General features: G+C 45.4%; 1 protein-coding gene across 1 annotated transcript in view; it reads left to right on the top strand.

Moving 5' to 3' along the window:
• Nucleotides 1-1,232: 1,232 nt before the first annotated feature.
• Nucleotides 1,233-14,188, top strand: part of EDEM1 (ER degradation enhancing alpha-mannosidase like protein 1) — a 56,078-nt gene continuing 43,122 nt past the window's right edge. Inside the window, exon 1 of the mRNA XM_068253111.1 lies at nucleotides 1,233-1,662. Within this exon, the coding sequence (XP_068109212.1) occupies nucleotides 1,337-1,662 (326 nt within the window). The 5' untranslated portion in view covers nucleotides 1,233-1,336. The remainder of the gene's footprint in view (nucleotides 1,663-14,188) is intronic.

Raw genomic sequence — 14,188 nt, 5'->3', positions numbered from 1 at the left:
GTTGGACAATCTGCCAACAATCTGGTTGCATTTTGTGGGGAAATCTGGCGACAATCTGGTTGCATATTGTGTGGAAATCTGCCAACAATCTGGTTGCATATTGTGTGGAAATCTGCCGACAATCTGGTTGCATATTGTGTGGAAATCTGCCGACAATCTGGTTGCATATTGTAGGGAAATCTGCCAACAATCTGGTTGCATTTTGTGGGGAAATCTCGCGACAGTCTGGTTGCATATTGTAGGGAAATCTGACGACAATCTGGTTGCATATTGTAGGGAAATCTGCCGACAATCTGGTTGCATATTGTAGGGAAATCTGCCGACAATCTGGTTGCATATTGTAGGGAAATCTGCCGACAATCTGGTTGCATATTGTAGGGAAATCTGCCGACAATCTGGTTGCATATTGTAGGAAAATCTGCCGACAATCTGGTTGCATTTTGTGGGGAAATCAGATTGCCCCACAAAATGTTTGGGTGGGAGGTCCGAGGTCCGTGGGGTTGGAAGGTCGTGGGGGGGGGGGGGGGGCATAATTTTTTTTTGCTATGGGGCCCAGTCATTTCTAGCTACGCCCCTGAAGGCTTCCCTCACCTTAGGTGAGTATCTGACTTTTTTTTATTTAAATATCGATTCCCATTAGCTTTAATGATTACTACATTATTATAAGCACAGGACCAATAGAGAGCTAATACTGCAGGGAGGGCCCAAGGGCCCCCGATGCAGTCGCAACCTCTGCAACCGCTATTGCTACACCACTGCAACAGACATGAAAAGCCTGTGGACTATCCAGACTCCAGAGGCTTCCCTCTATCAAGGAGTCTAACTTTTCACAGCTAATATCATGCAGGAAAATGCAAGTTTTCAACAGTCAACTCCACACACAGTACAGGTGAGGTGCCAAAAAAAACGCTTCGATAACGTTCTGCTGCGGATAAGAAAATGACAGCTGGAATCTGAGCGGTTGCTATGGAAACACCACTCCTTAACACGTAAAAAGGTGGTTCCCAGCCGCCTATTCAGAAAGGTGGAGTGGGCGGGGATTTATTTGTGTTGGGCGTGGTCTGTGCTTGACATTCCTTAGGTTGGGCGGGTACAGATAGGCGGGTCATGTGGGTTAAAATTATGTAAACACTAAAAAGGGTGGGGTTATGGCTGTAACCAGGAAGCGTCTCTATGGACACGTGACGCCCCTCATAGGTGTAGGTGACGTGCTGTGCGGCAATTGGTGGAAAGTAACATTCAGCTTTCCCTTCCTTTCAATCAGTGTTCCTGGGTTTGGTCGTGGGACCTATGGGGCATTGGGGGCGGGACATGAGGCGGAAGTGCTGTGCCAGGGATGCGGTGCTGGTCGGCGGTGCTCGGGCTGCTGTTGCTCCGGCTCGGGCTGCAGGCTCTTCGGGGCTTCATGTCCCCGGGGCTGGTACGAGCGGCAGCGGAGGGCCGGAGGCCTGTATGTCGCTCCTCCTATGGCCGCTTCCTGCTGACGGAGGACGACTATGGCCGCAGGTACAGCGACTTCCCTGCCCAGCTCCGCAGGCACATGAGGGAGAGAGCTCGGGACATGTTCAGCTTCGGCTATGACAACTACATGAGGCACGCCTTTCCCGAGGATGAGCTGAACCCCATCCTGTGCCGGGGGCGGGGCCCGGACACTGGCAACCCGTATGTATTATTATTATTTATTGGATTTGTATAGTGCCAACATATTATGCAGCACTGGTTACAGATATTGATAATAGGGGTGACAGTCACCAGCTTTCCTCCATACCTACACTGTGTATTATTTTATATTCTCCAAAGCAGTTGACAAGGGTGCAAGTTACGCCTTGTTAAAAACGTGCCTACTATCGACGGTGTGCCCGCTACGCAGGTTGCCACTAGAAGTAGCGAGGCTTAACACTCGCTATTTGTAGCTACGGTCCACGTAGTGAGTGGTCCTGTCAATTACTTGCACGTGGGCTGAAGTGTTACTGCGCCTGCGCAGGACACTCCAGCCCATGTGCGAATGATTGACAGCGGCGCTTACGCAGGTGCAGTAGAGGACAATCTCGCGAGGTCAGCTTCTGCATCGGCGGGGACCCCTGGGCTGGAGGCTGGGAGGGGAGCTGTGACAAGGGACATATCAGCTGCAAGGAGCTGGAGGAAGCCCTGGGTAAGTAGAGCTTGCATTGGTTAATTTGGCTGACATTACCTGTAAGATTATTGGAGTGGGGGGTCACGTTTACAGTGTTCTCCCGTGAACTTTTTTCCAGCCGGGTGGCATGAAAAAGTAGCTTGGTGGGGTGTGAGGGGGTAATGCAGGGCCAGTGCATCTTCACTTAATGCATAGTATGAGGAGGTGAGCTGATGACAGCCGGGTGCTCACCAAAATTAGCCGGGTGGATTATCCGGCTAAAAGAGCCTGGTGAGAACATTGAGTTTAGGTGCAAGGGGTTAAAGTTGCACAGGAGTGGGGGGGGGGGGGGGGCGGCGAAGCATCTGGATCCTAATGAGTCTTCTTTCATACTTCTTAGCAGTCCCTATCCAGCACTGGCTCCCCCAGAGAAATGGACACCACACTATTGAGATCTGTGAGCCTTGTGCAGGTGGAAATGGCCAAGCCTGATCAGGTCTGCTCTACTGTGGAGGCGTGAGCCTTCAAAACAGTAGAGTAGACCCGATTGGGCTCGGCAAGCAGTGCCTGTGCGAAGTGCAAACTGTTCGGGCTTTCCATCGGAGAAAGCCGTTAGTGCACTTGCACAATCTTTCTGGTGGGCCAGCACTGGAATGGTGGTACTAAGAAGGATGAGGGAATCCTCATTCGTATCCAGAGGCTTCCCTTTGCCGAGGTAAGTATCCCCTAGGGGCAGTTTTTTTTTTTCACTACAGGTACTTAAGGGTTAGCCACAGCGGGTTAGGCACCATCATGGGGTTGGTTAAAGAGAACCCGAGGAGGGAAAATGGGACACAGAGGCATGTTATCTGTCTCATAACATGCCTCTGTGTTCCCCCACCGCCGCACTATAGCCCCCTGAGATTAACGACAATATTTGTCGCTATCTCAGAGCTAAACACGGAGAGGGATTCCCTGTTCAAAACGCTCGCCAGGGGCGTTCCTGCAAGGTTCCCGAGCTGCCATTGGGCAGTCCTTTCTCCCTGGCCGCTCCCTGCACGCTATGGGAGACACAAAGTCTCTCCGTGCAGCGTCGTAACCCAGAGGTCGCTAAAGTGAAAGAGGGCCATTGCGGCCCCCGGGAGCTGCGGTTTTTGTGGCTACCTATTTTATTTTTGTTTTTTATTTGAGCCCACCTTGGGCTCTCTTTTAGGGTTAGGCCCTGTTTATACTTAATCATTTGCTCTCAGTTATAACTGAAAGAACAACTGATTTTCAAAGTAGAGCCCATGTTTTCCTATGGCACAGTTCACACTTAACTGAAATCTTTTTCACAATGCACTGCTATAGAGAAGAAAAAAAATTCGTACCAACTGATTAAGTGTAAACGGGGCATAAGGCACCATCGGAGGGAGGTTAAGGGTTAGCCACCCCCAATAGGGGGTTCTGTATGAGTAGGGAGAGGTTAGGTCATATAAAATATCTGTAAATACTACTGATATTTTACTATATGAATGTAGTAAAATATATATAATTTACTGATATTTTACCACAGCTGTTCTGCGCACCTTTAAACAGGTGCCTTTTAAGCATTTATGCATATTCTCTACTATGCCTCTAAACGGGGGGGGGGGGGGGGACGCAAAACATTAGCATTTTTCAGTGTAAATGCATTTTGTATACAAAGTATACTTATACACTATAGGTTGGTGCACCTTGCATAACTGCATGAAACCATATGGCAAATATAACTGCACATTGTTGGTGTCCTTAGGCCCAGTGCATACCGAGTATTTTTAGCTGCGATCTGCCAACCGCATCTGCCTGTGAAAACGCTTGGCTAATGTATTTCAATGGTATGGTGCACACCAGCGGTTGAGGTTTTTAGCAAACCGCAAACGTGCCTCCTGTTGCACGTTTGTAGTTTGCAGAAGCGTTTCTGCCTCAGTGTAAAGTATAGGAAAAACTCAAACCGCTCTGGAAAACGCTAGATCAGAGTGGTTTTCCGGGAGTTTTTGTTACAGAAGCTGTTCAGTAACAGCTTTTACTGTAACAATATTATTAATAGGCTACACAAAAATGCTCCCAAAAATGCTAGGCATGTTTAGAAAACTGCTCCCTTCTGACTTTCCTGCTGACACCAGACTGCTCCCTTCTGACTTTCCTGCTGACACCAGACTGCTCCCTTCTGACTTTTCTGCTGACACCAGACTGCTCCCTTCTGACTTTCCTGCTGACACCAGACTGCTCCCTTCTGACTTTCCTGCTGACACCAGACTGCTCCCTTCTGACTTTCCTGCTGACACCAGACTGCTCCCTTCTGACTTTCCTGCTGACACCAGACTGCTCCCTTCTGACTTTCCTGCTGACACCAGACTGCTCCCTTCTGACTTTCCTGCTGACACCAGACTGCTCCCTTCTGACTTTCCTGCTGACACCAGACTGCTCCCTTCTGACTTTCCTGCTGACACCAGACTGCTCCCTTCTGACTTTCCTGCTGACACCAGACTGCTCCCTTCTGACTTTCCTGCTGACACCAGACTGCTCCCTTCTGACTTTCCTGCTGACACCAGACTGCTCCCTTCTGACTTTCCTGCTGACACCAGACTGCTCCCTTCTGACTTTCCTGCTGACACCAGACTGCTCCCTTCTGACTTTCCTGCTGACACCAGACTGCTCCCTTCTGACTTTCCTGCTGACACCAGACTGCTCCCTTCTGACTTTCCTGCTGACACCAGACTGCTCCCTTCTGACTTTCCTGCTGACACCAGACTGCTCCCTTCTGACTTTCCTGCTGACACCAGACTGCTTACTTCTGACTTTCCTGCTGACACCAGACTGCTCCCTTCTGACTTTCCTGCTGACCTCTGACTGCTTACTCCCTTTCAACTTCCCAACTGACATCAGACAATAGCATTCTCCAACTGCTGCATTCCAACCTCCCAACTGACACTTGACTGCTCTTATATGGTACTTTTCCCTTATTTTTCATTAATATGTACTGTATATGCAACATTATATACATATACGGTATGTACAGTACAGACCAAAAGTTTGGACACCCCTTCTCATTCAAAGTTTTTTTTATATTCATGACTATGAACATTGTATATTCACACTGAAGGCATCCAAACTATGAATTAACACAAGTATAGTACATAACCAAAAAGTGTGAAATAACTGAAAATATGTCATATTCTAGGTTCTTCAAAGTAGCCGCCTTTTGCTTTTATTACTGCTTTGCAAACTCTTGGCATTCTCTTGATGAGCTTCAAGAGGTAGTCACCTGAAATGATCTTCCAACAGTCTTGAAGGAGTTCCCAGAGATGCTTGGCACTTGTTGGCCATTTTGCCTTCACTCTGGCCTCATTCACATTAGATGAGTTGCCATCCGTATTTCGGCAACGCACGGGGAGGCAGACACGCACAAACATTACATGCGTTACCTAGCAGTGCAATGCGCGAACGCGCTGCTGCACGCATTTTTGGGCAAAACGCACGGCTGACCTATTCACTTCAGTGAATGGGATCAGAAGCGCAACGCATGGAAACGCAGATGGCGTGTGTTCGTACACGTTGCACGGCCATCAGCGCGTCAAGACGTGAGGATCTGGAGACTGCTGGTATGCAAAGGGCTAATTACTTGTATCTTCTCTGCACCATGACATGCCTTTGTTCCCCCCCGCGGAGTCTACTGACTACTATCTTGTCGGTAGGCAAACGGGAAGGGGCTTCCCTTGCAGCAGAAGCACTCCTGCATAATGCCCCCTCTGGCATTAGGAACGTCCCTTCCCCGCCTTTCAATGTCCCAACTTTGCCTCTCCCTGCCCTTTCACCGCTTCTCTGTGCTCTGTGATGAGAAGCACAGAGCCAGAGCTGCAGTGTCATGGCCATTTTTTTCCTGCAGTAATGAAACTGAGGGATTAAAAGAATCAGCAGCAGTAGGGAGCGGCAGTGATGGACGCTACCAGATCCGGCTAACCCCACGGATCAAGTAGTACCGTGTTTCCCCGAAAATAAGACACTGTCTTATATTAATTTTTGCTCTAAAAGATGTGCTAGGGCTTATTTTCAGAGGATGTCTTATTTTTGGGCAAACACTGGTAGTTTTCCTATACAAAATGTATATACTGCATGCCATGTGCAACATACACAGAGCTTGTGGTTTGCAGATATTGGCTCTCAATTACAAGAAATTCTGCTGATCATGTGGGTAAGAGTCTATTTCTTGCAGGCAGAGAACTCTGTTAGGCTCCCCAGAGCTATGATAGAATAATCTGTGTGTCCTGGGAAGAGGTGAAGTGCTGCTGATGCTTATCAGGACAGATAAGGAGGACTTGCTCCAACAAAAAACACAAATTACCTGACACATATATAGGACTGAGTAGAACTCACATGATACTGCTGCTCTCCTGTATCCAGGCTTTGTATTGAGCATGACTTGCTGGTGTCATGTGGGCTGCTGCCTAGCTAGGGCTTAAATTCGTAAGATGTCTTACATTTCAAGCATTCTTGAAATCCCTGCTAGGTTTTATTCTCAGGGGATGTATGTATATATATATGTATGTATGTATATATATATATATATATATATATATATATATATTTCCCAGAACGTCATTGGACAGCACCCCTGGATGAGACTTGTCTCCCTCCCAATCGTGGACAGGAACTGCAAAAGAAAGATTTGCATAACAAATAGGCAGCCATATATAAGCTACTAGCTTACCCTCAGTACTTCAGTTCAGTTTCCTGTCCCGGACGGAATGCAGAGGAGAGGTCTCCAGAGTGCTATCCTTGACAGGTGTTCAGGGGCAACGTCTTTCAGGGCTCCAGTTAGGCTGATTCAGGTGACAGTGGGAGCCCTGCAGCGTGGAGGAGGCTTCTCCGTGCAAGGCAGCGGAGATATAGCGCAGGCGCGCTTGGGAGACAAGGTACTTCCGGGTCTTCCCGGAAGTCGTCACGCGCAGCGTCCAGTGTGACTCAGATCAGGCGGCAGGCGGCCGCGGCGGTCATTGCGGATCAGCATCAGCTGATCCGCTAAGGTAACGGTTTACAGGCGGCAGGTGCCGCAGAAGGGGGATAATTATGCTAATACGCTTAAGCAATTAAGCGGCAGGTGCCGCGGCTGGCTAACCTTTGAAAGGCTTATGCAAATGAGAAACATGCTAATGAACTGAGTATTCAGGTGGCTGTTTGCATTTCTTTGTGTCATGTGATGATTATTTAAATCTGTTTCCTGACTCACTCTGGTTGTCTAAAGTGAGCATGGAGGACGCTTCTGGGTCAGCTCCTGCGCAGTCTGCCAGGCCAGCCCAAGATACCTCTCTGGCAAGTACTTATGTACAAATTGTACAGTGTGTATATATGTGTATTTTTATATATACTAGAGAGGGTACTAATGGTTGGTTTGTTATTATGTTTTTTAGCCAGAAAAACATGAAAAGCCTGGAAAACAGGACAAATCTGACAAATCTTCCACACAGTCTAGTGGATCTAGTAAATCTGTGAAGAAATGTGCCATTTGCTCCTCTCGTTTGTCATCCTCTACCTCAAAAAAGCTGTGCCAGGATTGTACAAACAAACTGGTTAAGGATGAATCACCAGTAATCTTTAAGGATCTGATGGGATGGATGCGGTCAGAAATGTCTTCAGCCATCAAGGAAATTAAAGATTCTGCCATTTCTTCTCAGACTGTAGCTCCCAGCCCTGCTGAAATGCCTGGTCCTAGCAATGAGGTTCCTGTTAACCTTAATGTCAGTGGTTTATCTCCAATTCCTTTATCTCGTACTCCTGTGCAGGCTAGGAGAAGCAGAGATAGTGAGGTAGAAGGTTCTCAATTTTCTGAGGGAGAAATTTCTGCATTAGATGAAATATCTGAGGGGGAGGAGATGGATAAGACTGAAAAACCACAAAAGTTTGCTTTTTCTACAGAATTAATGAAGGATCTTTTGACATCCATGCATGAAACAATGGGTATTAAATCAGAGCAAAAACCCTTGTCACCCCTTGACCAAATGTATGAGGGATTGGCGGACCCCCAATCCAGGTTCATCCCGGTCCATTCTACTCTTAAAACTTTGATCAAGAAAGAGTGGCAAAATCCTGAGAAAAGGGCCTTTTGGCCAAAATCTTTATCTAAGCGTTATCCTTTTTCTCCTGATGACCAGGCTTATTGGGGCCCTCCGCCAAAACTAGATCCGTCCTTTTCCAGGGTTTCAAGAAAATCAGACCTTATGTTTGAGGATTTCGGAAACCTTAAAGACCCAATAGACAAGAAAATGGATAATGTTTTGCGTAGGGCTTGGGAGTCTGCTTCATTAACTTTTAAACCGGCAGTAGCATCGACAGCAGTGAGTCGATCTCTGAAGTCTTGGTTGGCAGAATTACAGTATAAAATAGCAAATGGGGTGTCTAGGGAAGAAATCCTTAATGACTTTCCTAAAATCACTAATGCCTCAGATTTTATGGTTGATGCAGCAGACGATACGGTTAAATTAACAGCCCGTACCACCGCACTAGTGAACTCAGCTAGAAGGGGAGTATGGGTTAAGACATGGAATGGGGATAACTCATCCAGATCTAAGCTTTGTGGTATCCCCTGTGAAGGAGATCTTCTGTTTGGGTCTAAGCTGGACGATACACTAGATCGTACAGCAGATAATAAGAAAAATTTCCCAAAGAAGCGCCCCTTTCAGAATAAACGGCCATTTCGGGCCCCCGCTAAAAATGAAACGGATAGTAAATCCTCCAGGGGTAGAAGATGGGCTCCTTACAGGCAACAAGGACCCCGCAATACCGCTACTAATACTAAAAAGACAAACAAACAATGACGCCATCATTCCGGTGGGGGGGGAGAATCACCAACTTTTACGAAATATGGCAACAACTATTCACCAATCAATGGTTACTAAACATAATATTAGAAGGTTACAGAATAGAGTTCGAACATCTCCCCCCTCAAAACTTTGTCTTAACACCTTGTCCAAAAGACCCAGCCTTATTAGTAGCCCTCCAGTCAGAAGTAAAGTCTCTTCTTCAGAAAGGAGTAATTCGACAGGTTCCAGCATGTCAAAGAGAACAGGGATTCTACTCCCCAATCTTCCTGGTAAAAAAGCCTCAGGGAGCCTATCGATTGATTCTAAACCTAAAGAAATTGAATCTAAAAGTCAAATACAGGAAGTTCAGGATGGACAATATTCGATCTGTGGTTCATCTTTTACAGAAGGACGATTTTTTGGCATCCCTAGACCTGAAGGATGCGTATCTACATCTACCAATCCATTTATCCTGCCAACAATACCTGAGGTTTGCCGTGTGGATGGAAGGAGAGGTAAGACATTTTCAATTTAATGCCTTGCCTTTCGGACTATCGTCTGCCCCATGGCTATTTACTAAGGTTATGTCTGAAGTATTAGCTCTTCTCAGGTTAAGACACGTTAATATTGTCGGTTACCTTGATGATTTTTTATTATGGGGTTCTTCTGAAAAATCCGTTAACCAGCTGAGCGGTCTGGACGAGCTCAGCTCGTCCAACACCGCCAGCGGCTGCCGCTCAGGCCCTGCTGGGCCGATTTTAATGAAATAAAAAGCAGCACACGCAGCCGGCACTTTGCCAGCCGCGTGTGCTGCCTGATCGCCGCTGCAGCGCGGCGATCCGCCGCGTGCAGCGGCGAAAGAGGGTCCCCCCAGCCGCCCGAGCCCAGCGTAGCCGGAACAAACAGTTCCGGCCAGCGCTAAGGCCTGGATCGGAGGCGGCTGACGTCAGGACGTCGGCTGACGTCCATGACGTCACTCCGCTCGTCGCTATGGCGACGATATAAGCAAAACAAGGAAGGCCGCTCATTGCGGCCTTCCTTGTTTATTATGGGCGCCGGAGGCGATCGGAAGAACGCCTCCGGAGCGCCCTCTAGTGGGCTTTCATGCAGCCAACTTTCAGTTGGCTGCATGAAATAGTTTTTTTTTTATTTAAAAAAAACCCTCCCGCAGCCACCCTGGCGATTTAATCAGAACGCCAGGGTGGTTAATGATCAGCTTTTTATAACTCTGGGCGTCCTCCAGGAGTTAGGTTGGTTAATTAATTGGGAAAAGTCTGCTCTGATTCCTTCCCAGTGTCTAGAATTTTTGGGTTTCAATATTTCTACCAGAGAAGAGAAACTGTTGTTACCTGATAGGAAGATCATTGCTATTTTTAATAGTATTTTCTCATTTCAGAAATTAAGAAGCATATCGCTAAGAAAAGCCATGGCTCTTCTAGGACTTCTAACCTCTGCCTTTCCGGCGATCCAGTGGGGACAGTTCCATGCGAGATTTCTACAAATATGGATTTTGAAATCTTGGAACAGGTCTCTGGTGACTCTAGACAAGAAGATCATCATTCCACAAAGTGTAAAGACTTCCCTTATCTGGTGGCAACGTCTGGATCATCTATCTCCAGGTCATCTATGGAATTATCCACAACAGAATACAATCACAACCGATGCCAGTTTGTGGGGTTGGGGAGCCCACTTCAATTCTCTGCCGGCTCAAGGATCATGGAATATGACAATAAGGTCACAGTCATCGAACAACAGAGAGTTGCAAGCAGTATGGCAAGCCTTACTACATTTCGGCCCCCTAATAGAGAATTCTCATGTCAGAATAAGAACAGACAACAGGAGCGTTGTAGCTTTCCTGAACAGGCAAGGGGGCACGAGGGCGATACATTTAAAGGGAACCTCAAACCACTTGGCGGACTACCTCAGCAGGAGGAAGTTAGACTCGAACGAGTGGTCACTAGATCTGGAAGTTTTTCAGCAAGTGACGTTACAATGGGGTTGCCCAGAAGTAGACCTATTTGCAAGGAGAGCGAATGCGAAATGTCAACAATTTTGTGCCCTGTTTCCAGAGGACCTACCTTGGAAAGTAGACGCCTTCTCGATCAATTGGGGAGAGTTACTGATGTATGCATTTCCTCCAATACCATTGCTACCACGAGTAATAAAAAAGATTATTCAGGACAAGGCTCGAGTAATCCTGATAGCTCCACTATGGCCAAAGAGACCATGGTTCACGTCACTAAGAACACTAGCGGTTACAGATCCGATAGTCTTTCCTCCCATACCTCACTTGTTGTCCCAGGGTCCAGTGTGGCATCCGAGTTTAAACAGCCTTCACCTTTCAGCCTGGAAGCTGAATGGGGCATCCTGAAGTCCAAAGGCTTTTCAGACGAATTATCAGAAACTTTGATACAGAGTAGGAAGAAGGTGACTAGAGTAATATACCAAAAGGCCTGGAGAGTGTTTAACGAATGGTGCTCGGAAAGATCTTGTGACAATACATCACTTAAATCCGTATTAGAATTTCTTCAGTGTGGATACAAGAAGGGGCTTAGTATAAGCACTCTGAAGGTACAGGTATCTGCTCTAAGCGTATTTCTAGAAAGACGGCTGGCAGAAGAAAATCTAATTTTAAGATTCTTCCAAGCTTTAAAGAGACTGAAACCAGCAATCAGGTCCAGAATACCCTCATGGGATTTAAATACTGTCTTACAGGGGTTATGTGAAGCCCCTTTTGAACCATTATCACAGATTTCGGATAAATTTCTTACTCTAAAAACCATTTTCCTGCTAGCTATTACTTCAGCTAGAAGAATAGGTGAATTACAGGCATTGTCTATTAAAGAGCCCTACTGCGTCATTTCTGAAGATAGAATTACGTTACGCACGGATGCAGCGTTTCTACCAAAGGTTGTTTCCTCATTTCACAGGAATCAAGAAATCTTCCTTCCTTCCTTTTGTGAGAATCCTAACAATGACAAGGAAAAGAGACTTCATTGCCTGGATGTGAGGAGATGTCTTATACAATATATGGAGAGAACAGGTCCATGGAGAAAAACTGACGCAATGTTCATTCTATTTGCTGGGAAACAAAGAGGCAACAAGGCGTCCAAAACGACTCTAGCACGATGGATCAGACAGGCTATTACATTGGCATATCAAGCTCAAGGGAAGCAGTTAGGGTCTTCAATTAGAGCTCATTCTACAAGAGGAATATCGACTTCCTGGGCAGAGAGGTCAGGGGCATCAATAGAACAGATATGCAGAGCTGCTACCTGGTCAAGTCACAATACCTTTGTGAGGCATTATCGCCTAAACATCTCAGCCGCAGCAGATTTATCTTTTGGAAGAAAAGTACTGCAGGCAGTGGTCCCGCCCTAGATCTCATATCTGGTACATCGTCTCATCCAGGGGTGCTGTCCAATGACGTTCTGGGAAAGACAACTTTACTTACGGTAACGTCTTTTCCAGTAGTCAGAAGGACAGCACCCCTGCAACCCGCCCTATTTTTGGGTGGAATAATAATTATGTAAGTAGGCATTTATACCGGTCCGTGTCATCTTTTGTATTAACTGAAGTACTGAGGGTAAGCTAGTAGCTTATATATGGCTGCCTATTTGTTATGCAAATCTTTCTTTTGCAGTTCCTGTCCACGATTGGGAGGGAGACAAGTCTCATCCAGGGGTGCTGTCCTTCTGACTACTGGAAAAGACGTTACCGTAAGTAAAGTTGTCTATATATATATATATATATATATATATATATATATATATATATATATATATATATATATATATATATATATATATATATATATATATATATATATATATATATATATATATATATATATATATATATATATATATATATATATATATATATATATATATATATATATATATATATATATATATATATTTATATATATATATATATATATTTATTTATTTTTTATTTTTTATTTTTTTTTTTTCAATACTTTGCTGGCTCAGGTTCTCTTTACAGGGAATTTATGCGAACAGAAAATTCTTCCAGACCCCCCCCCCTCCCCCTGCAGTCTCTCTGGTCCCTTGCTGTCCTCCCGGTCCACAATGTTCCACTGTTAACCCTGGTAAATTGAGCCAGTTGGGGACTACTGTGAATGCGCGGACCTGTCTGCGCACCTCTTGATTGCTCCGTGCCTGCACAGTTGCAATTTTTACAAACTGTGAAGAACTGAGATTGTGTAGGGGGGATTAGGGGGACATCGTCAGGCATGATGATGCGATGTCTCAAGGCCGATTCTGGATCGATTTCGGCATTAAATTGATCAGGAATCGGCCTGTGGTGTATGGGCAGGCAACAGATCTCTCTCCAATCAGATTTGATCAGAGAGAGATCTGTCTCTTGGTCAGTCTGCCCATAATCCTTTTTCATTGCCTTTTTATTTAACTTTTTGCTTTCATTTATAACACAAGCTTCTCTTTTGTTTTTTGTTTTTTAGCTGTGTAATTTGTCAGTTGAGTAGCAAGTCTTCAGTGGGAAAAAAACTGAATATTGGAGTTTTTGTCTGTACAAATCGGCCCCAAGACTTGTGCTGTTGTTCTGTATATTCTTTGGTCTGTTTGCTATGTCATTGCATCAGTCCAGCCATTATACCCTTTGCTGATGATCTTCTGTGGATGTGAATTCTCAGCTGTGTCTTGCCAAATATAACTACTTTCTGGTTTTAATGCTGAAAGAAGCTAGTAATGCCTGCATCATTAGCTGCTAATTAAGTGCTTGTAAGTGTTGCTGTTTGATGTCATCACCTAGGGTGTTCTATAGGAAGAATTTTGCTTTAGATTGCAAATCATTGCGTACAGCTGTAACTAGTGTGCCTATGTGGGTGCAGTGCAGGTACCCAGAAGCATTGAATACTCTACAGGAAGTTTTGCATCAGAATTATACCATTTACTGGCTAACCTTAAAAGAATAAGGCTCAGCACACAACATTCAATCTTGATGGTACAGATTTACAAAATCTATCTAGTATAAGGATCAACAGAATAAAAATACTTAGAATGATTTGATTGGATAAGCTCGTATACTAAATGATAGTGATAAGATTGAACAACCAAGATTTTATGGTGTGTTTTGAGCCTAGAGTTAGCTTTAGGCTATTCTGCCTTCATCAGACTCTAATCCTGAATTTACAGTTCCTCTGTGCCAAGCAGAGTCTGTTAGTCTATGAGATCTGCAGATCATCATACACACCTTGTTTAACAGGCAATCTTCTGCAGATCAGATCCACCAG

Source organism: Hyperolius riggenbachi, chromosome 9, assembly GCF_040937935.1.
Source record: "Hyperolius riggenbachi isolate aHypRig1 chromosome 9, aHypRig1.pri, whole genome shotgun sequence".
NCBI classification, from domain to species: domain Eukaryota; kingdom Metazoa; phylum Chordata; class Amphibia; order Anura; family Hyperoliidae; genus Hyperolius; species Hyperolius riggenbachi.
This window is presented reverse-complemented; position numbering and strand designations above follow the sequence as displayed.